Below are 26882 nucleotides of genomic sequence, written 5' to 3'. Positions count from 1 at the left end.
CTGCGGAAAGAACTCTGCACTCTCTGGACATTCACAGATGCCTGAAATTCTATCTGGAGCGAACGAAGCAGTTCAGGAAATCTTCGCAGCTCTTTGTCTCCTTCAGTGCTCCACGCAAGGGTTGTGCTGTTTCGAAGGCTTGTATTTCCCGTTGGATTTCCAGTGCTATACAATTTTGTCACCAGGCGGCTGGGAAACCTCTGCAGCGAGCAGTTCGTGCTCACTCTACCAGATCCATGGCTTCATCTGCGGCGTTATTCGCAGGAGTCCCTATCAAGGACATTTGCAGGGCGGCTACGTGGAGCAGTGTCCACACCTTCACCCGCCACTATTGTCTGGATTCTTCTGTGAGGGAGGATGCAGCAGTGGGCCAAGCAGTCCTGAGGAACCTTTTCCAATAAGTCGGTGAGCTTTCCTTTCTATCCCGCCTTCCTTGGCATATTTTGTATACTGCATTATTGTCATATTTCATGATCCTATGTGTTATGCTGTTTTTACAGAGATGTGTCACATTTTCAGGTTTAGGTATGACAAAATATGTTTTTCTTTACTGCTAGTTACTCTGATACAAAGCATGGGAATCTATGAAAGTTCCAATACTGGGGCAAGAAAACAAGTTACTTACCTGTAACTTTGGTTCCCCAGTATTGGTAACTTTCATAGATTCCCATGCGCCCACCCGCCTCCCCTGGGAAAGCTCACTCTTCTGATCTTGGTGGATAGCTATATACAACGGCTACGAAAATCTGAGGCTCTGAGCTTCTCTCAGGAAGGTTCTATGGGGTGAGGCTGCTCTGATTGGCTGCTGCAGAAATTTGGTCTCTTTTACACAAAGAGGTGGATAAGCTACAAAATGAGATGAGGCCTAGGCCTATTTTTTCACTTTGTGCTTACTTCTATAGTTTTTTACTATTTACCGAGGCTCCCATTCCGACGACGGGGAATGATACAAAGCATGGGAATCTATGAAAGTTACCAATACTGGGGAACCAAAGTTACAGGTAAGTAACTTGTTTTCTTTTTCACAGCCTTATAGGAAGACTGTATGCCTGCATATGTTAGGTTACTGATTTACAAGGAAAGGGTGCTATTTAATTTCATTTGATGTCCAGAGTGGGAACCCTTAACTATCCATATATCTCCTCTGATCAGGATTCAAAATGTTGTCCCGCTCCGAGAGAAATGCATCTTCCTACTTTGTGTTCTGGTTTTTCTAGCTCTTTTTGCAAGGGGAACATAATTTACTAGTTTGGACCATTCAAACGTAATACCAGAGAAAGCCCACCATTGCTGTGCAGCAGCCAGCAATACGAAAAAATCTATATCAAACTAAGGAAAGGGATGGAGGAACTTTATTACAAAAACATGAAAAGGGGCATCCCCAATGAATGAAAACCAAATTAATGAATTCAACCAAAGTCGCCCACAGAGCAGCTGAAATAATTTTAGAAAAATTTATTTTTAAATAATCATTTCTTTTGATAACATTCTCAGGACCAAAGTAAATTTAGGTCAACTTCTTGTGCATGAAAATACATTAAGTTATACAGTCATGGAAAAACATCAGCCCAAACACTAATAGCACACTAAAAACATGTCACACAGTTCAGTCAGTCAGTCAGTCAAAATACTCTTTATTCGATTTTTGTTAAAATCATAAAAGGACAAAATACAATACAAATACAATTTTTAAAACATCAATTGATCTGGTTACTGAATTATAACATGTTAATTTCATTTTTTCATAAAATTACAATGGTTAAAATTATTACAATAATTAAAAATTTTCAGTTAAAACCAAGTTTGGATTAAAGTAAGGCTTTCTTAGGGATTCTTTTCTTCCTTGATCTAAATGCAGCTGTTAGAAAACATGCAACGCTAAAAATAGTATGGGTATCTGCTAGCAATTGAAGGAAAATTAAAGCTGGCCTTACTTGGATGAAACCAGCAGCCCTTAAGACAGGAAGTAAGTATTTTGCCCTCTCCCTAGTGTAGAGACCACAGAAGAATGTAAAATGGAGGGTATCCTGAACTGAGAACTGATCACAATCACAGGGTGGTCCATCTTCAGGTTTTGACCACACAGGGAAGTTACCTACTGAGTAGTGAATTAAGTTCAGCCTGAATTTTGTGAGTAGGAATCTATGGAGTGGGTTGGTCACAATTTTTCAGTACGGTTCCAGGGAGGGAGTGGTCGTTAAAACTATATGCCCCCTTACCGAGGATTTCCTCAGTTCCAACTCCTCTCTCGCCAAACAAGCCCTCTCCAGGAACGCCTGCTTAATCCATCTAATGTCTTCCCTTCTGATGTTAATTGGGTAATTAAAGAGTTCCGGTCTCCCAAGCGTGGCAAAAGCAGATCTAATATATTTCAGCCAGGCTATTCTCATGGCATTATCCCTCGAGATTTTTTGTCAAAAAGAGGGAGGAGAGGTGATCATTTGATCAATGGACACTAATTACCACTCAGGTTGGTGGAAGGTCCAGTCACAGCGTGTGCCCGTATCTGAGAATACAACAAAAAGGAGTTGCCGGACTGTTCCTAAGGGAAAAACTAACTGGCGTGACCAAAGGTGTAAGAGTAACACCCTGGGGCATCCATTTTGTTGGATGGATTTGCCTCACACACCCAGAAGGGTGTCATGCTTCATCATCGGCGGTTGCTCCTCGTCGGGGAGGCGGTGCAATCCCCGACGGGCTCACCTCAAAGAGGGGCTCTTTGGCGGAGATCTTTTTTCCAACAGCCTCACCATAAGGCATGACACCCTTCTGGGTGTGTGAGGCAAATCCATCCAACAAAATGGATGCCCCAGGGTGTTACTCTTACACCTTTGGTCACGCCAGTTAGTTTTTCCCTTAGGAACAGTCCGGCAACTCCTTTTTGTTGTATTATCCCTCGAGATAACATCTTTGAGGATAGCGTGATTTAACGTTAACTCAGGGTTCAGCCATGTTTTAGACCAGAAAAGAAGTGGGGCTAGTTTTAATTTGTCAACAATATAGGGCAAGCCCATTTCTTCATGGATCGTGAAGGTGGGAGTGGAATTTGGGACAGATAAAATTTTTCTAATGATACCATTTTCCACCCTCTGTATTTTTTCCAGGTTTGCATATCCCCACATAGCGGACCCATACATAGCAATTGGGACACACTTGCTGTTATATACTTTAATCACTGCCTCCATCGGTTTCGCTCCTAGTCTTTTTGTAAAGGCCAGCAAGGCTGATGTTGAACGTGCTAGACTAAGACTCTTTGCTTTGATCTGGGGAACCCAGGACCCTCTCTGGTCAAAAAGGACCCCCAGATACGGAAAGACTGGTACCCTAGAAAGTACCTCACCCTTGCAAGTAAAGGATTTTTTGTGCAACATATTTCCTTTACGGCCTATAATCATAGTGTGAGACTTAGTTACGTTAATTTTTAAGTCTAGGTTCTCCATGAAGGAGCCAAAGCGGTCCAGAAGGGCCTGTAGACCAATGCCGGTTTGTGCTATTAAAACGGCATCGTCCGCGTATAGGAGGGCTGGTATCTGTTCTCCTCCTATACGCGGCACATCAGCCATTCCTGCTTCTAAGTGTTTCCCCAGCCCATTTATATAGATGGGGAAGAGAAGGGGGGCCAGGATACAGCCCTGGCGCACCCCTTTCTCAGACTTAAAGCTGTCCGAACACCTTCCATCCCTAGTGACCCTTATTTTAGCATGGAGGTCCTGATGTAACCTAGCGATGAAAGCTACCAGGTGTTCTTCTATACCTATCTCGAGTAAGAGGGTCCATAGCTTAGTCCTATTCACACAGTTCAGTTATTCTGATCATTCATCTACAAAACTCTCTATCACACAGGCCATATAATCATACTCAATCAGAACATCAGAACGTCATATAGTAGGGAAGAAGCGCCGACAATTCTGAGGCGGGCAGCCTCCATGTACGTCCACATCCAGGGTGTGGACGTACGCGGAGGCTGCCCGCCTCAGAATCGATGTACTCTATGCGCCTTTCCAGATAAACAGGTCAGAGTGCCTCTAGGATCAGTGACCTCTTTATCATCTTGGCTCAATTTTTAAATAGAACAACCGCATGCGTGCTCATATACGCATTCAGGAGGATACCTGTGGAAATTTTTCCGTTTCACATATCCGATTCCTCGTACCAAGCACGCTCTAGGACTACGCTGCACCCCTAACTGAATTCTCCAAATCGGTTTCTTCACCACCAACAGGAGGACACCTTTTGAATTCCTCCATCTTGCATATTTATTTCTACTATTAAGAGCATGCCAGGATAACGCTGCACACCAAACCGGATTCTTCGTACCTGTTTTTACATCACTTACAGATATGCTTTGTCAGCCCTAAATAGAGAATGTGAATAAAAACCTACGCTGACTTTGCTTTACAAAATTGGATCTTAAAGACCGCGCAGATTTCTGGATTTCACATATGCGCCCTGATGAAGGACTTTCTTAAATTATTCTCTATTTCCGAAACGCGTGTCGGGGTTTCTTCCCTACTGTATGACGTTCTGATGTTCTGATTGAGTATGATTATATGGTTTGTGTGATAGAGAATTTTGTGGAGGAATGATCAAAATGACTGAACTGTGTGACATTTTTTTAGTGTGCTATTAGTGTTTGGGCTGTGTTTTTCCATGACTGTATAACTTAATGAATTTTCATGCACAAGAAGTTTACCTAAATTTACTTTGGTCCTGAGAATTTTATCAAAAGAAATGATTATTTAAAAATAAATGTTTCTAAAATTATTTCAGCTGCTCTGTGGGTGACTTTGGTTGACTTCATTAATTTCGTTTTTCATTCATTGGGGATGCCCCTTTTCATGTTTTTGTAATATTAGCTTCCCTGGTGGGCTGTTCCCTTTACCTATCTTTAGTTTAGGTTTACAGGGTCCCTCTTCCGTATTTTTGCAAGGGATGGAGGAACTCCTTGGTAAATAGATGAGATGGGTTTCTGGAAGGAGATCTTGGCCACAAAGGTAAACATGTGCTATCATATCCACCCTGGTCAATGAATATCTCTGAGAAAAATGAGCATCTTGTGTACTTATGCACAATCTGCTCTTTAAAGGACAGTTTCCTTTTATCGTTACACAAAAATGCACACACCCATACACTCTACCCACATATTTATATGCCTCCTAAAAGGAGTAATGGACTGACTGATAACAGACAGAGCTAGTAGGCAGTTTCCCTACATAGAGGTAAAAAGGTCTGTGTCCCTGATATAATAATCCCACTCTCGCTGTCCCCACCACCTGTCACCTCATGAACTGAGATGGGGGAGTACCCATCCATATTCACATTGGGGGTTCTATTTGGGTTTCTGCAGAGCATGACTCTGCTGATGTACAGCAGAGCAAAATGTGTAGAATGTCTACTGGATTCACAGATTATTGGATTCACAGAGGAAAAACATAGGTCCGGTCAGAAAAAAAATATTTCCCAGCTATGTAAACGACTTGTCTTAACACCACAAGGACCAAATGTTTGTGGAGCACCTCAAAGATCCAGTTTCAAGTAAGTGTAACCCATAATTATCATGTATTTCAGTAATTCCTTAATGGACATGGGTTAATTTTATACTGTTTAAAATTAGACTTCAACTCATAACAAGCTTTGATAGAACCTATTTTTCTCAGTCTTATAACTTTGCCTTGTTAAATTGGGGCAGTGCCTTATTTTGCAGAAAATATGTTGGGATTAGATGTGTCTTGTGATGTGTTAATATGGATTAACCAAGTACAGCGCCGAGACGCCTGCGGGCAATTGTTCGCGCTTAATAAATGCCAAAAATAAATAAATAAATAAAATACTGCTTATCCTGTGAGAAAGGCCTGTGGACTCCTGCATGAGTCAATGTGATTCTCTTAGCTGAATCTTTAAATCCTTATCTGTCCACTAAAGGGCCCTTGTGGTCCAAGAAGAGAATATTATATTTTCGAATTTTTTCTGTTCTCTTTGTCTGTTCAATAGAAGGCAGTGTGGTGTTTGAAACAATCCCTCTAATTTTCTTTATTTGTATATGTTTTGGTAAAAAATCTGGGTTTGAAAGAAAAGCATTTGAAATTGCTACCATTGTCTTGGCTTTTACTACTTCTTGTCTGTTTTATGACTGTTGTCTATGTGAGAGTCATGCTGTCTTTATAGCAGTTACTGTGATGTACTGATTTGTGTTATGTTTGAAAATCCATAACATGTGCTTCTGTTATGTAAGTGATTATTTGAAAATTTCAGATTCAGGCCATGTGTTGGCAAGAATGGTTCTGCGACATCAGAGGAAGCATGAAGGATCTCTAACGGATGGAACTGATGCCTTTAGTGACGTAATCAGCCCGGAATCTACTGATGTGTGTTCCTCCATACATGAAACCACTATAGAAACTAGCTTTTATGATGAGGATGATACAGAAGGTATTGGAAAGCAACATTTCAAATAATTTAGTGAAAACACATTGAGCAAGACTTGAAAGAAATTATTCAAAGCAAATGTTTACTGTCAGGGTACTCCCTTAGTCTTGAGCTAGATAGAGTTTGTGTCTATATCGTGACAAAAATATGAGTACATGTTAACGTTTTTTAGTCTATTCCTGTCAAGTAGTCCTTCAATATTGTTTTTACTTTCTAGTTTGAACCATATTCCTAACAGTCCAAATTTTGGATGCTTCTTCTCTTCGACTATTGGAAATTACAGCATCGCATCTCAAACTGCCACTCTGGTTGTTTTCAAATATTTAATGAAATTTCATACAGAATGTAAAAGGTGTTCCCTACACATGGAAGAAAGATTGGCCTGCAGTGTAGGAAACCAGACCAGCAGTCATACAGAAAATTAAGACGCAAGACCAACAGTGAAACTGTTTTCGCTAATGATCAAGCATCAACATATTACTGTAATGTCTGTCATATGTCATTCTTTTAGCTAAGGGACCAAGGCAACATTTGATATCTCTATGTTTCTTTTATAGTTTTAAGAAAAAATGCAATTCAGTGTTGCTCATAATCAGATTAGAGCACCTATGAGAGGATGTTGGAACAAAATTGACAGAATTGTCCTCAACTCTAATAAGGAGAATGGAAACAGTATAACATCACGAGCTTCCATCACAATGCTGACAAATCTGTTGCATGGATGTGTTTCAAAAGAAAATTAATTCAGATCCTTACGGGGAAAAGTTTGAAGGCATGTTTCATTGTCATGTGGCATGAAATTGCCCTTTTTCTGAATGCCTGATAAAGAATGAAGTGGCAGACACAAGAAACATTTTGCACAAGAGACAAACATACGTTCATGTCTACCACCTCTTCTTTCAGCCAGCTAGCCAGTGCTACAAAGTCAAATATTCTTATGCAGCACAACTTCCGCGACTAAAGCACAGGCCTCCCACCAGAACAAGCCTTTTGATTGGCTGGTCATGATCAGTAAGCTCATAGATGATCCATCAATATGATAAGCAGATAGCAAAATCTTTGGCAACCCTGCAATCCAGGCAGGGCCGGTCCTAGCCATGGGCAGTATGGGCAGCTGCCCAGGGCCTCGCGCTCAGGGGGACCCGCCGCCGGCCCCGCAGTTGCGGGAATAAATAATTGATGATGGGGAAAAGCGCTGCGCAGTGAGCACAGCACAGTGCATTCTTCCGTCCAATAATATCGAGTGTGTGTGTGTTTATTTGCAGTTACCGGCCTTGAGACTACCCCTCACGATAGGGAGACATAGCAGGCCTTTTTTTTAATGTGACCTAAAATGAATCAAAAAAGCGTATAAACAAGTGCTGTTGTAGCTGCAGCTGTTAGTGCTATGAGGCTGAGTGCTGGGACCGTAGGTGTGTGAGACGGGTGTGTCCTGTTTCTATTTAAAAGACTGGGTGAGATGGCCCCTGGGCAGCTGTGCTGTAGAGCTCTCATGATGTTCTCAGGCACGCTATAGAAACATACATGCACATTTAGACGTTGTGCACTATTATATTAATCTGTGAATAAATGGGGCTATGCCTGTAATTGTTTAAATGGTGAAAAATAGAATCCGTGCCTTTAAAGTAAATAAGGCAGATTGTATTGAAGCACTTTCTCAAAGCAGTAGTTATCTTCCGAAATAATTTTTTTTGTTTTACTGTTAGGCACTTGAAAAGTAGGCAAATAAACCATATTTACACCATAATAATCCTCAGCTTCAAAGTTCGCAGCTGTATCTGTTGTAGCGCATTTTTTATATGTAGGCAAAATTTAGCGAAGGTATTGGAGTGCTCTACAGGACCACTAGTGTCATAACGGAAGAATATATATGGGACATGTAGTGCTTTGCCCAGAATTATAGGGCTTTAAGTTAACATCAAGACTCAAACCTTGTTCCCAAGCACCAAAGTAGATAGATGTGGCCGTAATGCCTCATCCTCTATCCTATTGAGTTTGTGCTACTGGACATCTCGTGAACATGGCATGGACGGAAACGAAACATTACTGCAAAGCGAACCTTTAAACCCATTTCCCAGGTTCATTATTTATTGCTTTGGTGATGCTGTGATTCACGCTATTGAAATGTGCATTCACATTTACCTGCTGTGCACTAGTATCTAAATGTGTGTGTCTGTGTGAACACGAGGCCATGCCTGTGCTTATAAGTGTTTACATGGTTACAAATAAAAACAATGCCCTAAAGGGGATATACATCAGATAGTATTGGAGCGCTTTTCAGAAGCAGCTGTTCAATTTGTAAAGGAAATATTTTTTGACTGTTAGAACTACTGGATGTTACGACCATAACGTCAAGACTCGAACTATGCTCCCCAGCACCAAAGTACAGAGAAGATGCTCTTATGCCACATCCTCTTCAGTGCATGGTAGTAGGCATCTCCTTTACATGGCATCTACAGAAACAAGCATTGGCATAGCCAATAGGTCTCGCCTTTGGGACCTTATAAGTTTTTAGCCAGGCAGCACATTATCTATTACATTAGCCTTTTAAGATATTAAAGTTTGGGGTAAATCAATGGCGGGAGACAATTCATATGCTGTCAAAAAAGCCATCAAATAAATGAATATGTAAGCACATTAGTAATAAAGATTTTTTTGTCAGAAATTGATTGATACCTTGATTAACTTCTAGAAGTCATCGGACCAGGTGTTTGCTATGTGCAGATTTGCTTATGTGTTCTGTCAACCCCACACTTCAGGGAAGGCACAGACATACCCAGTTGAAGCAATGCAGTATGGACTTGAAGCTCCGCCCACTCTCCACCCATATTTTTCATTGGCTTGCTTCATTGTCATTTGTAAAGGCTGGCTTCGGATTCATTAGTAGGCTGGTTAGTCCCTCCTTAGTATCTCCTTGTCTTCATTTGTAACTTCCCATGAGGGATGGCCCTTTTACTTCATATTTAATCTGTGAGCACTATTTTCTTTAACCCCTTCGCTGCTGATGACGAGCTCAGCTCGTCATCAGCCACGGTGGTCGTGTGCGGATGACGAGCTGAGCTCGTCATGTAACGCAGCTTTTTGTAAATTGCCGTACAGCGGAAAAATAACCGCCGCAGCGATGCGGTTAATGAGTTTCTCCTACTGGAGTCACGACATGCTTTTCTGCAGCATTCTGCACCATGCGTGCTTTTACTTTACAAGCAGCCCGTGACATTTGCGGACACTTCTTTGAAATGAAATTGGTCCCGCATTTACAGGAGATTGAGCTATTGGCATTGTAAATGACAATGACTTATTTATGTGTTAATTATCAAAACAGATAAATAACAGGCATTGTCATTCACAATGCCAATAGCTTAAACTCTCGCAAATGCGAGACCTATTGCATTGCAAATGCTTGTTGTCCATGTTACTGATATCCACATTAGGTCTCTTCAGTGATGCCAAATAAGATCAATAGTCCTGCCATGTCACTTTCTGTGATGTCACTTCTTGTGATGTTACATGCAAATTAGAGGGGCCTCACATCTTGACTTTCGCCCGGGGCCCCAGAAGTTCTAGGACCGGCCCTGAAGCCAGGAATACCATATTCTTTCAGGGGACAAGGAAACAAATCCCCCTGTCCACCTAGAATACATTTTCTGACCTTAATTGCCAACTTACTGTTCCCTAATATACAATGGTTGGCACTATTTCTGTCCCCCTCTCAATGCTGCTCTCTAGTTATTGTTAAGATGTTTAGATGATAAAATAATGTTTAATATTAGAGATGTTTTATTTGGTTTTGTAAAAGTGACTACTTTTGAACATTGTCATTTACTTACCTTGTTTGTGGAATTTGTATGTCTAAGATAATATAATTCCCTCTTTACTGAGGGATAGATTACCATCCCTCATTTAAATGATATCATGCACGTGTTTTTTTTTCTGACCCCATATTAACCAATTGCTGAGCATGTGTAAGCAGAAATGAGTACAGAATTTTGGCTCAAATGGGAACTCATTTCTTACTGTTATTTGAATTTTTTTTTTTAATAGGCAGTGAAACATCAACTCCTATAAGAAAACATCCAAATTCCATTTCCATTGTTGATCAGCATAGAGAGTCATTTAAGTTGGACAACACTCCTTTCCGTCGTAGGAATTCAAATTCATTGGTAAGATGTGTAAGCAGTGTACATTATAAATAGGGCTCCCAGTTTTATGGAATTTGTTTTTTAACATTTCCGTCTGTATATATCCATATTTATTATTGGCCATTTAAACTGTATTTATCCATATTTATTTTTGGGCCATTTTATCAGTATGTATCCATATTTATTTTGTGTTTTGCATATAAATGTAGTTGTAAAACTGTACATTTCCATATTTATTTAAATGATGGACACAAACACATACTTTGATGTCTGTTGTGCTTTAGCTATTTAGGTGCCAAATATTAATAGCAGTATATCGACTGGCAAATATTAGCATTATACCACAAATTGACACATGCAGTTATTTAAAGCCATTTCATCCTGTTTTTTAATTTCCCATGCTGTCCATCTGCTCAGCTGTTGGGCTGTAATTCATGAAAGACAGCACGGAGAGTCACTGAAAAGAAGCACATTTTCTGTATTTATCCACTTTCTAAAAATAAATAGACAGAAAACACATTGTTTTCTGTCTGTTTTTATCTGTAAAAATCCCTAATAACTGAAAACATGGAGCCTTAATTATAAAAGCACCCTAGTAGGTGATTTATTGAGAATACAATATGTAATGTGCATAAGCTGCTGCCCTATGGATAGTATTACTGGATAGAAGGCAATACTTTCTATTTTGTTGAGCAAAAGAAGTTAATCAAGTGTTTCATGCTACGTTGCTCCAAAAATCTAATTGAGAAATACACAATAATGGGGTTTGTAAAAAAATCCTACCTTGTAAGAGCCTTCTGCAAGCATTATAATGTTTTTTTTTTACATATTACTATTTTATTTCAGTGGGAATAACATCACAAAGATGTTAGGAATCATTAGGGAAATTCTTCAGTCCAACTGGAGAATAACTTTGCTCTCCGAAGGTTCATGAATCAATAAAAGAAAACAACACATAAAGAGAAAACTATGGAAATTGTAGGCGGCAGGGCAGTGGCACCTGGTGCATAGAGGGTTTTGTTGAGGCTTCCATGTCCGATTAGCCTCTTGTCCAATCTGAGCAAGGATTAGAGGGAAAGCGGGTGCTCCTGGGAAACTTGAGGAGGGACAGTTGCCTCACAACTGCTTAGTTGTATGATGCCTCACCAAATACTTCGCCCACCATTTTCTCCATCCCACACCTATGTTGTTGTTTCCTTTCTTCCCTCTTTCTCCATTCTCCTGCAGCTTTGCTTGTGTTTATGATCTCCAATGGTGAATGACAGAGCTGGATGTTTCATATACTTCCTGCTGCTGCCTGAGCACCTACTGCCATTAGTTGCTTGTTGTTGTCCTATCCAGGCATACTTCATCCTCTCTTGGGCATCACCACTTGTGTCCAGGTTCCCCAGGTTACGAGAGGGGTTCCCACTACTTCAGCCACTACCACAATTCCTCTTGTGAGACCTGATGAGTCCTAGTTTTGAGTGTTTTGTGTGAGTGGGCAAAATTATCTCTTCATCCAAATTTCTCCTGGCTTTCCTTTACATAGGATTTCGATGTCATTTTGGGAGAATGTGAACCTTGGCCTGAAGTAACTTACTTGCCTGATAATCCTGATCCACTCAAGGAAACTGCTGATTGTTTTACTCTTTCTTGATTCCCTATCCTATTTTCCCCAGTAAAGAGCACTGACAACTAAGTAAAATTGTAAGTATCAGGATAGTAAAACTACTTTTCTATAAACACACGTTCCTCATAAAATAGATTATTTAGGGTGGAAGCACAGTGAAGTCTGGAAACATTGCTTGCAGTTGCTAGGGCAGCATAGAGGGGAGAGTCTGTGCTATGACCAGATTCAGGAAGAGACTGATCAGAATTCTCCCCATGATGGAGCAGACCAGGAAGTCAACAAGTTGACTAGCTGGAGGGAAGAAGCTGTGTTGTTTTGGTAGTCTAAAAGGGGGTGGGAAAATTCTGCTTCAATTCTGCCATTCTGATAAAAAAGGAAGAAACAATCTGCAGTACAGGGATAGAGATCAAGAGGTGTGAGAGGGATGTTATCAGGACTATCCCTTCCTTTGTAAAAATTAAAAAAACTCCTGAAAGACCTCTTCCTCAACCGTGCCTTCCCAAACTGATAGCCACTGCTGAAGTGCACAAGCCTGCACTCTGCAGCACTGACACCTGACACTGTGTCATTAAGACCTACCTCTTCCCCGCTCCACGACCCCATCCTCATTCCCTCCTCCCTTAAAGAGATTCAGCCCAAGACATCATGCAGTCATCAAGGTTATCTCAGGACTTCCCTACCTCAATGTTACACAGCATGCTGGGACTTCCAAACCGATATGTATACATCTGCCTTATTGTGTGACTACTGCATTAAAACTTTTGTAAAGTACTCTGATACCCTTGGGTCTGCCAGCGCTATATAATACTCCTTAATAAATAAATAAAAGATGTTTATAATAAGAAGCAAAAGCAAGGTGGAGGTGAGAAAGTGCCAGGAGAGGAAGATGTCCTAAGTCTGATTTTTCTCAATTCACAAGCCCTAATGAGGAGAAGTCGGCCTATTATGTAAAGTGAATCAACTGTAATGTATCTGTTAATTACACTTCCGTTTGTGCATCCCATTTGTCACTGATTTTTCCTCCCCGGTTATTTTGTATTCCTATAGGTGTTAAAAGTAGAAAGTAGCATTTATTTATGCAGTGTAAAGGTAGCCTGAAGAGACTGCCAAGGAATTGCTAAAGAATTGTTCTCAGTAATCAACAGCTAGTTACTACAAAGGCATACTTTAGTATGGAGGTGGGGAGGGAGCACACTGCCTTTCATCCCAGCTCAGTTCACCCGTTCTCTTCCAGGGGATCCTCATCAATAGTCATAAGTATTATAATATGCCTGCCTACGTGCAGGGACCCAGGAGCACATATTAAATATATACCATATATTTATGTATAGCAAAAACGCACATAGTACTTTCATATATACCTATGCAGCCTATTTTATGGGCTAAATGCCCCATGTACATTGAATTCGCTCTTAATAAACCTTTTACCAGACTTAAGCATTTCTGTAAATAGAAAAACAGAGAGCATAAGATTCAAACCACAGCCTTTATTGAAGAGGAAAGTGCAAGTTAATGCAAAGGCATTGTTAGCCAATCGACTGCATTAAAAGCATAACATGGGAATACTGGACCGTGCCTTTAAGACTTCCAGGACCTCATGTATTCCACCATGCTCCAAAGGGAATAGTGAGTTCGTTATTTTTTCCGGCTACTTCAGTGGTGGTACTGGAGCATTGAGCTCTCTTAGTTATTGACAGAAATTGCTTATGGAAATACATAATCTGTGCTTCACTCAACATTTGTTTACTCTTAGAGTGAGGTAGAATAGTTTTCTGACAGGAATTATGATTCTTTCCTGTCAAAAAATGCCTTCACTCTTTGTCCAGTGCCCTGCCTGTGGGAAAAAGAAGGCTCAGACTGACCCCCACCTAGTCTTTATCGTATGCCTACCTCATACTCATCTGCCTGAGTCTTGCCACCATTACCAGAAGCTCTCTAAAAGAACTTTAAAGGATAGAGAGAAGATATATCCACAAGAGAGGAGGAAGAATCAACAGGAGGACCTCCCCACCTTTCTCCAAGAGTACCTCTCTTTACTCGACTACATCCAGAGGCAGATCTTCATACAGGCGTGAAAAAAGGAGAACCAGATTCTACTTCCAGAGGTGGGAAAATACCTGTTTGTTCTCCGTTGGTTACAGGTTCGACGCTCAAAAGTGCCCGAGGGGAACGAAACTATGACGTCCGACGTTGAGGGACTATACACCAAGAAGGACACCATCTACTGTGATACACAAGTCATCGAAGACCGCAGCATCAAGGGAAGTCCACATCTCGAAGTAAACACAAAAGAAGTCTCTGTCAACAGTGAGTGTCCACCGGTCGACATCGAGGCATCTGCATCTGACAGTCACCCCATCAATGGCCCCTCATCATCATTTGAAGTTGAGGCATACTATGGAAAAGACATCGTCGAAGGCTTCCCTTCACCATTCGACATAGAGTCACACTTCTCCAAGACAGTCTCCGTCGGAGGCAACCAGGAGCTGCTCGACGCTGAGGCAGATGTCTCCATCGGCGTCAACCACCGTCAAGGGAGAAGTCTCAGTCGGTGGCAATGGGCACCGCTTGACGTCGAGGCAGAGGTCTCTGGTGGTGGCAACAGGGCACCATACAAAGTCCAGGCAGACATCTCTGTCAGTGGCATCCAGACGCCAATCGAAGTCGAGAAAATCACCTTATAGGTGCTCTCCATCGACAGTAGAGAGATGCCTGTCGACATAAAGACCTTACTTTTTGCTTAAGCATTGTGACCATGTCCTCGAGGCCACCGTCGACGACAGCACCTTGCGCTCAAAGTCAAGGCAGCATTCCTCTGCTGACAGGCCTACACGGCATGAAAGGGGTTTAGCTGCATATTCAGGAGCGTCTTCCCTTTTCTCTGTATGGGGACAAATAACTTCCCAATAACCAGAGGTGCAGCAGACACCTATTCATCTTTGTCCACGTTGGCTGAAGAGTGTCCGCCACTGGCCTGTGCCACAGAGTCTTTACTCACAGCATCATTTCCAAAAGCCACCTTCAAAAACTCTTCTAGCCCCCTTAGCAGAGGCCAGCGCTCCAAGGTCCCCAGCAATTTCCAGGGTACCTAGAAAGACCACTCTTCGCCACAGAATATGGTTGTAAACAAGAGGCGGATCTCCACACAGGACTACATTCCCTACACCTGCAAGGGGATCTCAAAACTCTCGCTCATGTCACCAAGCAGGTAGATCTCCTGCATGGTCTGCATCCACCAGATCATCCAAGAGGGACTACTCCAACTGTGACAGACACTCTACCTTTGAGAGTATCCCCAATAGACAAAATAAATACCTTCAATGAAGGGACACAAAAGGACCTCATCACGCCACCAGCAATGCAGCAGAAGCCGTGTTTGCAGAGTGGTGTGAAAAAGGGAGTGACCTCGGACCACCTCTCTGCAATGCAGCTCTGTGGCACATACTGGAAGGTACCTGGTGGCTAGATGGCCCCCAGGGACCCTCAGTATTCAAGGGGAAATAATTCTCCAATTGACAATGCGCCACAGGGTGCGTTTGCGGAGTGGTGCAGGGAGGGGGAGGGGGCGGGGCTCTGGCAAGATGCCTGCGTTTTTTCTTTATTTTTTAGAAGGGGGGCTGTGTGCCCCTCTTCTTTTACTATTTTTGGGGCCCAGGGGATCACATCCCCCAGGGCCTGACTCCTTTAAAAATGGGAAGGGAGCGGCATCGCCCCCTTCCATGGGCCACTATTGGCCCCGGGGACCCTATACCCCGAGGCCTTGCCTCTTTTAAAAATTGGTTAAATAGGGGAAGAGGGGCCACCTGGGCCCCACTCCCCTAGGCCACTTCAGGGCCCGGGGACCCCATCCACCGGGGCCAGCCTGCTTTTCTTTTTTTCCGCGTGAGGGAAGCGGCGTGGCCTTCTGGCCCGGGGACCCCTTCCCCCAGGGCCTGGCCTCACCGTTGAGGACTATGGGCTGTGGGGGGAGCCCCAATACCCCCACGGTACCACCAGCTCCCTGCCTCCAGCGGGAGCCATAATTGCTTTAGAGCATGTGGATCTGCTGACATGCAGCTCCCCTTGCTCAAAAGCAATTCTGCTTTGCTTGATTGAAGCGAGAGCAGGTTTTTCTGCTCTTGCTTAAATCAAACAAAGCAAAATCTGCTCTGCCAGTGTGGGAGCTGTGCTCCCGCCTTGCTATAGCAAATAGCAATGTCCCGGGTTGGGCACCCCGGACATTGCAGGAGCCGGCCCTGGGGTTGGCGGTCCCCAGGGCCATCAAGGGCTTCCCCCCTCCTAATGTTTACAAAGCTCTGGGAAAATGGTGGTCCCCGGTGCATGTGGGGGGGTTTGAGCCCCCCACACATTAAAAAAACAGAGGTGGTGGTCCCCAGGCCTGTGGGGGGGCCGCATGCCCCCCCTTGTTTAATTGGAAAAAGCCCCGGGGAGCTGGTGGTCCCTGGGGCATGTGGGGGGCTCGAGCCCCCCCCCACACACATTCTATTTATTAAAAATAAGAGCCCTGGGGAGGGGGCGGTCCCCGGGGCTGCGGGGGGTCTGCGTGTCCCCGCAAATCATTAACAAAGGCCTGGGGAGGTGGTGGTTGTCGAGGCTGCAGGGGCCCCTGTGGCCCCCTCTATATAATGTGGGCATACCCCCGGGACCTGGCCCACCTGGGGCTTGAAGTACCGGGTTTTTAAGAACCCAGCGGTGCGAGGGAGAACACCCAAAGACTTCGAGTCCAGCCTGTTTCAGACTACAGAAACACAGAGTCTTCTTGGTGAAGTCAAAGATCGAATTTATTGGCTGCAGCCAGTAACAGGTATCCTAGAAGTACAACAGCATGTATGTTCTCAAGAGACTGCTCAAAATTACAAAGCCAGACTTCTCCTTATATACAAAATCATATGCTTCAGGCAAACATTCCTTATTTAACGGTAAACCATTCACATATTTTCGCTACAAAAAAAAAGCAGAGTCATGATGACAAGCCCACATTTCAGTTTGTCCAGTCCATAGTCAATTACCCTGCAAGGCCCAGAACTTTCATCAGATATTGGCGGACCCCTAATAAAAACGGGCACCTCCTCCTCGTAAAACAGGTCATAAAGAAGAAACAGGGACAGGTGTGTGTGAGATTAGGCATGGTTTGTGTGCGATGATTGGTTTATGACATGTTGTACCTTGATTCTGATCTCGCTCGGCCACTGGGAATGAACCTGGCCGGACAGGTTTGGCTTCAGGCAGTGGAGTCAGCTTGCCCAGGTCACAGCGGAGTCAGCAAAGGTGTACGTGTCATTCAGGTTGGTTTCGGCCTTTAGTCATTGCCTTATGTGAGGGCAATCACAAAATGGTTGCCGATCACAAGATGGAACCCGAGGGTTCCGGACGAAAAATCCGATTTCAGGGTGATTCCGTCACTCGAACATGACGGAAATGCTTGTGCATAGTATTCGAACCATTACCGGTCTGCTGATACCAAAATCGTCATGGTACGACGATGTATATGACACGGGTCCAGAATTTTCAGTACCACAGGCTTAATAGTAATGAAGCACGGGAGCACTCGCTTTGTTTCTTTTTTTATTTTCTCCGCAGGATTCGCGCAACCAGCAGGAATTCTGCTGATTTTTTTTTTAATGCTTTTTTGGGCCCTTGGGGTTCCTGTGGGACCCCCTCAGCAGGCCTAGGGGGGTCAGGGTGGTTCTACCCTGCCCCCTTTCTTTGTTTTTTAAAATGTTTTTTCACTGTTTTCTTGTGAATCGGTTACCGAGTCACAAGATGGGTGCCAACACTTCCTGGGAGGAGTGTTGGCAGCCAATCAGAAGTCAGCTCATGCCCAGGAGGAGTCGCGACTCCTCCTTGGTGCTCCGATATCAATATTTTTACTTTTTAAATAGCTCAGAAACTACTGAACAGATTTACACCATTAAAAAAAAAAGGTCGCTTTCTGGACCAAGACCTACCTTTTTGCCAAATTTGGTGTAATTCCGTTCAGCAGTGTAGCCTGTTCCAATTTTTCCTTTGGAAATGCACATGGGGAAAACACGTGTTCGAGGCATATGAGCTGCAGATTGTAAACGATGCATTAGATCGCCACCTGGTGTTGGGCTAGGATGATTGCAGGCTGTTGTCTTCTTGGAAGAAGTCTTTGTAGTCACGAGATAGGCGACTCCTCTCTTGGACAATACTGCGCATGGGCATCGGCTCCATCCTTAGATTGTTTTTTTCAGCCACTGGGATCGGATGAAAGTTTCTCCGCTCCGGCTAGAAAAACAATATTCAGCAACTTCGAAGCGCAGAACTTCCTCAAACTTAAAACTACCCTCAACATCGACTGCAATACTTTCAACGCCATCAGTTCCATTCCGGTCATTGACGCGGGCCGTTGGGCCTACCGACGCCGTGCGGCCTACACCACATGGAAAGAACTCCGTTCAAAAGATGCCCGGTATGTCGAGCAAAGTTTCCACATAGCGACCACCACCGGGTCTGCAACCTCTGTCTATCGCCGGAACACGACGAGTCGACCTGCACAGCTTGTGCATCCTTCCGATCAAAGAAAACCATCGGGACCGGAGGGCCCGTCGACACGAAATGAGGAGATCAGCTCCAGCACCGGAAGACATCTTCAACAAAGAGGTTCCCCTCGTTCCCGAAGAAGACTCACCTGATCTCCAGATCGTATCAGAGGCAGATGACTCCGATGACTCCATTCCATCGGGTCAGCGAGTGAGTACTACTGCCCCTGCACCACATATACTGCCCAAACTGAAAGTAAAGGTCAGCACTCCGCCCAGAGGGCCCAGTCGAGACCGAATACCTGCTTCGAAAGCCCCGGCTTCAAGCCCGGCTCCGAAGAAACCAACTAAGCCTTCTAGTGCCTCGACACCGAGCAAGCCTCTTCCATCGGCACCGAAAAATAAAGATGCCTCGGCGCCAAAGCCAAAAGACCCTTTGGCACCAATGCCTAAAATAGTACCTGTACCGAAACACAAAAACGTACCGAAACCGAAAGAAGCACCGGCTCCGAAGCCGTCCGCTTCTACATCTTCGGTGCCGAAGAACTCAAAGCCTGATTCCGAGGTGCCCAAATCCTTTAGCATGCCTACAAATCCGAAAATTACACCTACGGCACCGAAAACTATGCCACAGGACGTTATAACACCTCGCAAGGCTAAAGACACACAACAACCTCCCCTGGAACCGAAAAAATAGGCGCCCAAGAAGGTTGTAGAGGAGGAGGAACTTTTTCGACCAGATCCTCGACAAAAGAAAATCTACATAGACCCAAAGACAGCTCATGTAGGTGCTACACCTCACAAGAAGAGACCAGCAGATACACCACCCACACCTGTGGTTCCTGCCAAGAAATAGGACTGTGCAACATCTCATATGCACCCTTCCTCCCCTATACCTCCTCTTCCTTCTTCTCCTGTTCCTCCTCACATATCACCCCAAATCTCTCCTGTACATTCTCTATTATCATCCATTCCACACAGCAGAATGATGATGAATACAATTTGGGTGGAGGGGAGGACATTCAAGAACCTGATTCATACCATGTAGATGAGGGTATATGGGACTTTTCAAACCCAAAAAATGTGCCTATATGTGACTTTATAAACCCAAAAAATGTGCCTGACATTCCTGAACCGCAGTCATACCCATCAAAACCTTCCCCTCCAGAAGATACCATTGGTTTTGGTCATCTGTTAAACAGAGCTGCTGTTTACCATGGAGTCCCTATGCATTCCGATGACATTGAGGAAGATTTTCTCCTAGATAGCTTTGAGCAGTATCAGCGGTCTGCTCAAATACTTCCCATGATCAAAGGGGTCATCAAACACGCTCCAGAGGTATTTAAAGACCCTGTACGCACTAGAATATTAAACCCTAGAATCGAGAAAAAATATAGACCGGCACCCACAGATCCAGTCTACATTAAAGGACATCTACCACTAGACTCATTAGTGGTGGCCAATGCTAGGAAAAGGGCAAACTCTCAAACTTCTGGCGAAGCACCCCCACCTAACAAAGAATCAAAAGTAATTGATGCGTCAGGTAAAAGAATAGCTGCACAAGCTACAAACATTTGATGTATAGCAAATACACAAGCCCTCCTTTCTCGTTACGATAGGGCTCATTATGATCAATTAGAAAAACTATTCGAGCACCTACCAGATCAGTACAAAGATCAAGCAAATGACCTTATACAGGACGGCAAGCTAATATCCAATGCCTCAATAAAATGCGCGCTAGATGTGGCAGACACAGCATCTAGAGCTGTAAATACCAGAGACATGCGTGGTTACGCATTTCAGGGTTTAAACAAGAAGTGCAAACCACCATTTTAAACCAACCATTTAATCAGAACCAGTTATTTGGCCCAGAAGTAGACACTACACTGGAAAAAATGAAGAAAGATACCGACACCGCAAAGTCTATGGGGGCTTTACAGTCCACACCAGCTAGAAGCTTCTTTCGTCGCTCCTTCTACAGAGGAGGCTCCAAACAAACTGGAGCAGACACTACAACGTCTTTCAAATCACAAACATCCTCTAACAAGAGATACTTTAGAGGAGGATACAGAGGCAATAATAACAAAGGAAGAGGTTGCGGTAACAATAGCAACCGATCCTCTTCCGCCACAAAACAGTGACTTCCCTCTGCTCCCCACACAGTATTCCACTCCTGTAGGGGGCAGATTAACACAGTTACTGCCTGTTTGGAACTCCATTACAACAGACAAGTGGGTAAGACAGATTATCCAACATGGCTACTGTCTAGAACGTACAGCAACCCCTCCAACCATACCTCCCAGGCAGCGTCCAATGTCTACAGACCATCTGACTATGCTTCAACAGGTAGTTCTATCACTTCTACAAAACGATGCTATTCAAATAGTTCCTTTAGAAGAACAAGGAACAGCGGTTTACTCGCTGTACTTTCTAATTCCCAAGAAGGACGGAACACTAAGGCCAATTCTCAACCTCAGGCCCCTCAACCATTACATGCAATCAGATCATTTTCATATGATCATTCTACAACAAGTGCTTCCACTGCTGCAACAAGGCGACTTCCTTACAACACTAGATTTAAAGGATGCCTACTTCCATATCCCCATACATCCTGCTCATAGAAAGTATCTAAGGTTTGTACTGGAAGGACAACACTATCAGTTCAGAGTCCTTCCATTCGGAGTGACAACGGCACCACGGGTATTCACGAAGTGCCTAGCAGTGGTAGCAGCACATCTCAGAAGACAACAAATACATGTCTTCCCTTATCTAGACGACTGGCTAATAAAGCCAAGTCATTCAATCAGTGTGTCCAACACACACAACAGTTCAAACGTTGCAAGACTTAGGGTTTACAATAAACTACACCAAGTCGCACCTGCAGCCTTCGCATGTACATCAGTATCTAGGGGCTACACTAAACACGTCTACAGCCCAAGCGTATCCCAGTCCAGCCAGGATACAAAGCATTCAAGCCTTAGTCGCCACTTTTCAACACCAGCAGTCTCTGCAAGCCAGGGTGTTCATGAGACAAATAGGCATGATGGCATCTTGCATCTTCATAGTACCACACGCAAGATTGCAAATGCGTCCACTACAAGAGTGCCTAGCACAACAGTGGAACCAAGCTCAAGGTCAAGTAAAAGACCTGGTGTTGGTCGACAGCCGCATGCATCACTCTCTGCAGTGGTGGAACACCAAAAACTTGACAAAGGGGCGGCCGTTCCTCGAGCCTGTTCCACAAGTAGTGCTCACAACAGACGTATCCCTCACCGGATGGGGAGCCCATCTCTTACATCACACAACTCAGGGTCTATGGAACAATCAACAAAAACTGTTCCATATCAACCATCTAGTTATTCTTAGCACTCAAGACTTTTCAACTTCAAGTACAAAACAAGGCTGTCCTAATCTGGACGAACAATATGACAGCCATGTTCTATGTACAAAAACGGGGGGGGGGGCACACTCTCTGCAACTGTCCCAGCTTGCACAGAACATTTGGAGATGGCCATTCCTCAAAACATACATCTGGTAGCGGAACACCTTCCAGGAGTTCACAATCAGATAGCAGATCTGTTAAGTCGGCAGTCACAACAGATTCACGAATGGGAACTACATCCGCAAGTTCTTCAACCATTCTTCCAAAGGTGGGGGCACCCACACATAGATCAGTTTGCCACCCACGAAGATGCAAAATGCCCAGCCTTCGCCGCCAGGTTTTCACACCCACTGTCCGAAGGCAATGCGATATGGATGAACTGGTCATGCAGATTTGCGTACGCTTTTCCCCCTCTCCCACTAATTCCATTAGTAGTGCGCAGGCTCAGACTACAGTCTCTCACATTGATCCTAGTAGCTCCCACATGGGCACGCCAACCGTGGTTCACCACACTACTAGATCTCTCTCTAGTTCCACATCAAAAGCTACAGCTCACAGCCTCCCTGTTAACACAGAACCATGGAGAAATCAGACACCCAGACCCAAACCAACTGAATTTGGCGATCTGACTCCTGAAGTCTTAGAGTCTGGTTATCTAAACCTACCACCAGACTGTATTAACATCATTAAAGAGGCTTGGAAACCCACTACCAGAGCGTGTTATGCCGCTAAATGGAAAAGATTTGCAATATATTGCAAGAATAATCACATTGATCCCCTGGATGCTTCCATCCAAAATATCATTTGTTACCTTTTACATCTACAAAGGTCTAATTTGGCATATTCTTCCATACGCCTGCACCTTGCAGCAATTGCAACCTATTTACAAAACGGGTAACATCTGTCTCTCTTCAGAGTGCCTGCAATCAAAGCATTCATGGAAGGATTAAAAAGAACAATCCCACCCAGATTGCCACCTTCTCCTGTGTGGAACCTGAATCTTGTCCTTACAAGACTCATGGGGCCCCCTTTCGAGTCTCTACATGAATGTGAACTGCAATTCCTAACATGGAAAACCGCTTTCCGTGTTGCCATTACCTCTCTCAGAAGAGTAAGTGAGATACAAGCTTTTACTATACAAGATCAATTTTTTTAAATACATCCTAACAAAGTGGTTCTTAGATCTAATCCAAAATTTCTTCCAAAGGTCATCACTCCTTTTCACCTAAATCAATCCGTAGAGTTACCTGTGTTTTTCCAAAACCCAGACTCTGTTGCGGAAAGGGCTTCACACACATTAGATGTTAAAAGGGCTCTTTTATACTATATACAAAGAACTAAATCCTTTCGAAAGACAAAACAACTGTTGTATCTTTATCTCCTCCACACAAAGGCAACCCCATCTCCAAAGGTGGGATTGCAAGGTGGATTGTAAAGGGTATACAAATATGCTATATATATATATTTTTTTGTTCAAAAGAAGTGTATTAAACATAATATATAAGTTAAACATAATACAGCATAAAGAATCAAATGGGAAAAAGGGGAGGGAGGGGGAAACGAAGGAAGAAGGGCATTATAAACTTCATAATGAAGGCAGCAGTAACAAACTTATCATGGGCATAAAAGCATAAAAATGAGAAACAAAATGATTAAACAATAAAGCAAATGCAAAATAGAATCTGCAGGAGATAATGTTGAAGAAGAAGGGAAATGACAAGGGTATCAGGGAGGTTTGGAAACTTCCTGCTGAGCAGGTAATGGACGGAATGAACAAATCTTACAATTATCTAAATACATCGTAACAGGAAGCCAGAGATCTATACGTTTGGCTGCCAACTGGGCAGGTAAAACAAGAGCAGTATCAAGTCTATGATTATGACACACATTAAACCACAATGATTTAAAAGAAATGGCAGAAGAATTTTCCCAATTTATAGTAATCTGTTGAATTGCAACAGCTAGAAGTAAATCAACAACATGGACTTAAAGATCAATCCCATCCCAACAAGGGGAAAGACTACCTAAAAAGAGATGGGTGGGAGACATGGGAATTCGGGTATGAAAAATGACATTAATTTGAGCCCATACCCGTAACCAGAAATCATGGACATTCTTGCATAAAAATAACATATGAAACAAAGTAGCATTAGGTGAGGAGCAAGACCAACAAACATCCGGAGTGGTAGGGAATCGTTTGTTAAGGGTAAAAGGAGTATGGAGCAATCGATTGTAAATGAAAAACACAGATTGCGTCAATGATGCCGCTCTTGATGTTTTGCGGATCTTTGTCCAGATCTTATCCCAGAAGGAGATCGACCATGATGTGGAGAGGTCACTTTCCCACTGTACATCCACCGCAGATTTAGGCCTAATAAGGGGAGGAGCATGAAGGTGTTTATAGAGAATAGAAGCTTTAGGAGTAGTTCATAAGAGAGAGTGAAGATGGAGAGTAGGGTCAGGAGAAGTAGTAGGGGATGATGTCTGCATGAGTCGTGTGTAGACCTCCATAACCGCTGCTTTGAGTAGGAGGTATTTGGGAGCAAAGGATGAAGGTAAATCAAAGGTAGAACATAGAGGGTTTACGATGGATTAAAAGGTACTTGTTATGCCAAATAGTGGATGAGAGAAAATCAGCAATAGACGCAGGAGGGGGAGGATTAGAGGATAAAAGGAGTTTGACAGTGAATTTGTGAATAGGATTGGGAATTGAGGAGGGTTTGCGTGAAAAAGAAAGGTACTCAGCAAAGGAAAAAGGAGAGAGAAAAAGGCGCTCAACCTTAGTCCAGAGAGGACACGGGGATATAGGGTCCTGTACCCAGAAAGAAGCCTGACGCAATAAAAAAGGCCTTCTGGTACTCTGGGAAGTCAGGAAAATTAACTCCGCCTTCAGAGGCAGGGCGAATGAGGCTGGCCATGGACATTCTAGCTTTTTTATTATGCCATAAGAAGGAGGATAAGGTCGATTTGATTTTCTTAAAAAATTTAGCTGGGATAGGGACAGGGATATTAGAAATTGTGTATAAAATGATGGGGGGTAACATCGTCTTAACCTCATGCGCGCTAGCGGAATTCCGTTCGTACGCTGAGATTTTTAAAAGCGCATGTTACGTGACGAGCTGGGCTCGTCATCAGCGTGCGAGGAAGCTACGCCGTGACGAGCCCAGCTCGTCATCAGCGTGGAAGGGGTTAATAGTGTCCAATCGACCCCACCAGGACAAGTAAAGAGGGTGCCATCTAGCTGTGAGATCAGAGATTTTCTGAGTGCATGTAGTCATGCAAAGGGAGGCAGTGTCTGATATAGAAGGGGTGATGTGCAATCCTAAATATTTAATATGGGAGGGGCTCCAAGCAAAATTGGAGGCAATGAAATCTGGTTTAAAGGTAAATTTTGTCAGGGGTAAAATCTCGCACTTATCATATTTGAGCCGATAACCAGAGATTGAGGAATAAGTCTGCACCTCCTCTAGGAAAGCAGGGATGGAGGTAGTGGGGTTAGAGATAAAGAGTAAAATATCATCGGCGTAAGCAGCCAATTTAATGGAAGACCCCGCAGTTTGAAAACCATGAATATTAGGGTTCTGGCGAAGCTTGGATAGGAAAGGTTCTAAAGCAAGATTGAAAAGGAAGGGCGAAAGGGGGCATCCCTGGCGAACTCCTCTACCAAGGTCAAAATAGGGAGAAAGTTGACCATTTGCATAAACTGCAGCCCGTGGATGAGAGTACAACAGTGAGACTAGGGAAACAAATTTAGGGCCAAAACCAAACCATCCAAAAGTGTGAAAGAGAGAAGGCCACTCAACCCTATCAAACGCCTTCTCGGCATCCAGGGCTATTGCTGCAAGGGAGTGTTGAAGATGGGACGATTTTGACAAAATATTAAATAAAAGTCTGGTATTGTCGGTAATGTTACGACCTTTGACAAAACCAGATTGCTCCTCACCTAAGAGATCAGGGAGGAGGTGGTCTAACCTGACAGCCAATGACTTAGAGAAAAGCTTATAGTCAATATTGACAAGGGAAATGGGCCTGTAATTCTTGCAATACCGCACATCTTTACTGGGCTTGAGTATTAAACAAATGTGAGCGTCGGAAAAGGTCCCTGAAGAGGCACCTAAATCAACAAAAGTATTAAGCAGGGAGTGAAGTTTGGGAATCAAGCTCTTGGAGAAATGAAGATAGAACTCAACAGTGAAGCCGTCTGGTCCAGGGGCTTTATTAAGTTTGAGACGCTGGAGCGCAGTGAGTAATTCTTTCTGTGAAATATCAGTTTCCAAAGAGGAGAGATCAAGAGGGAAATGCGCAGGTTTTTGGATTGTCGAGAAGAATTGTGCAAGAGAGGAAGGAGAGGATTGGGTGTCAGAGGTGTAAAGAGTCTCATAAAAGCAGGAGAAAGTGGCAAGGATCTCAGTGTCTCTGTGCTGTAAGTGGGCAGTGGTATCAACAATAGATTCAATATTCACCTTGTTGTGCTTGACTTTTAAATAACTAGCAAGGATTTTACCAGCCTTGTTTCTACCTCCATAGAATTTAGCACTAGACTTTAGCAAATATAAGGAAGCATCCTCAGTAGACTTTTCATTGAATTTAATCTTAGCGGCAACCAGGGCTGTCAGACTATCTTGGGAATGAGAAGTGTAATAGGCGTGTTCCAATCGCTTAATGTCGTGGAGTAAGTTTTTAGTGAATTGACGAGCAGCCTTACGTTTCTTAGCAACCTATCCAATAATGAATTCGCGTGCAGCTGCTTTAAAAGCGTCCCAAACAATGTGTTTAGAAATGGGCGGAACATCATTTAACAAGAAGAATTCATCAAAAAA

General features: G+C 43.5%; 1 protein-coding gene across 1 annotated transcript in view; it reads left to right on the top strand.

Annotated features, from left to right (window-relative positions):
* Positions 1 to 26882, top strand: part of LRRK2 (leucine rich repeat kinase 2) — a 2096839-nt gene that overhangs the window by 667920 nt on the left and 1402037 nt on the right. Inside the window, exons 20-21 of the mRNA XM_086967213.1 lie at positions 6253 to 6429; positions 10468 to 10586. Coding sequence (XP_086823339.1) covers positions 6253 to 6429; positions 10468 to 10586 — 296 coding nt within the window. The remainder of the gene's footprint in view (positions 1 to 6252; positions 6430 to 10467; positions 10587 to 26882) is intronic.

Source organism: Lissotriton vulgaris, chromosome 1_1, assembly GCF_964263255.1.
Source record: "Lissotriton vulgaris chromosome 1_1, aLisVul1.2, whole genome shotgun sequence".
NCBI lineage: Eukaryota > Metazoa > Chordata > Amphibia > Caudata > Salamandridae > Lissotriton > Lissotriton vulgaris.
This window is presented reverse-complemented; position numbering and strand designations above follow the sequence as displayed.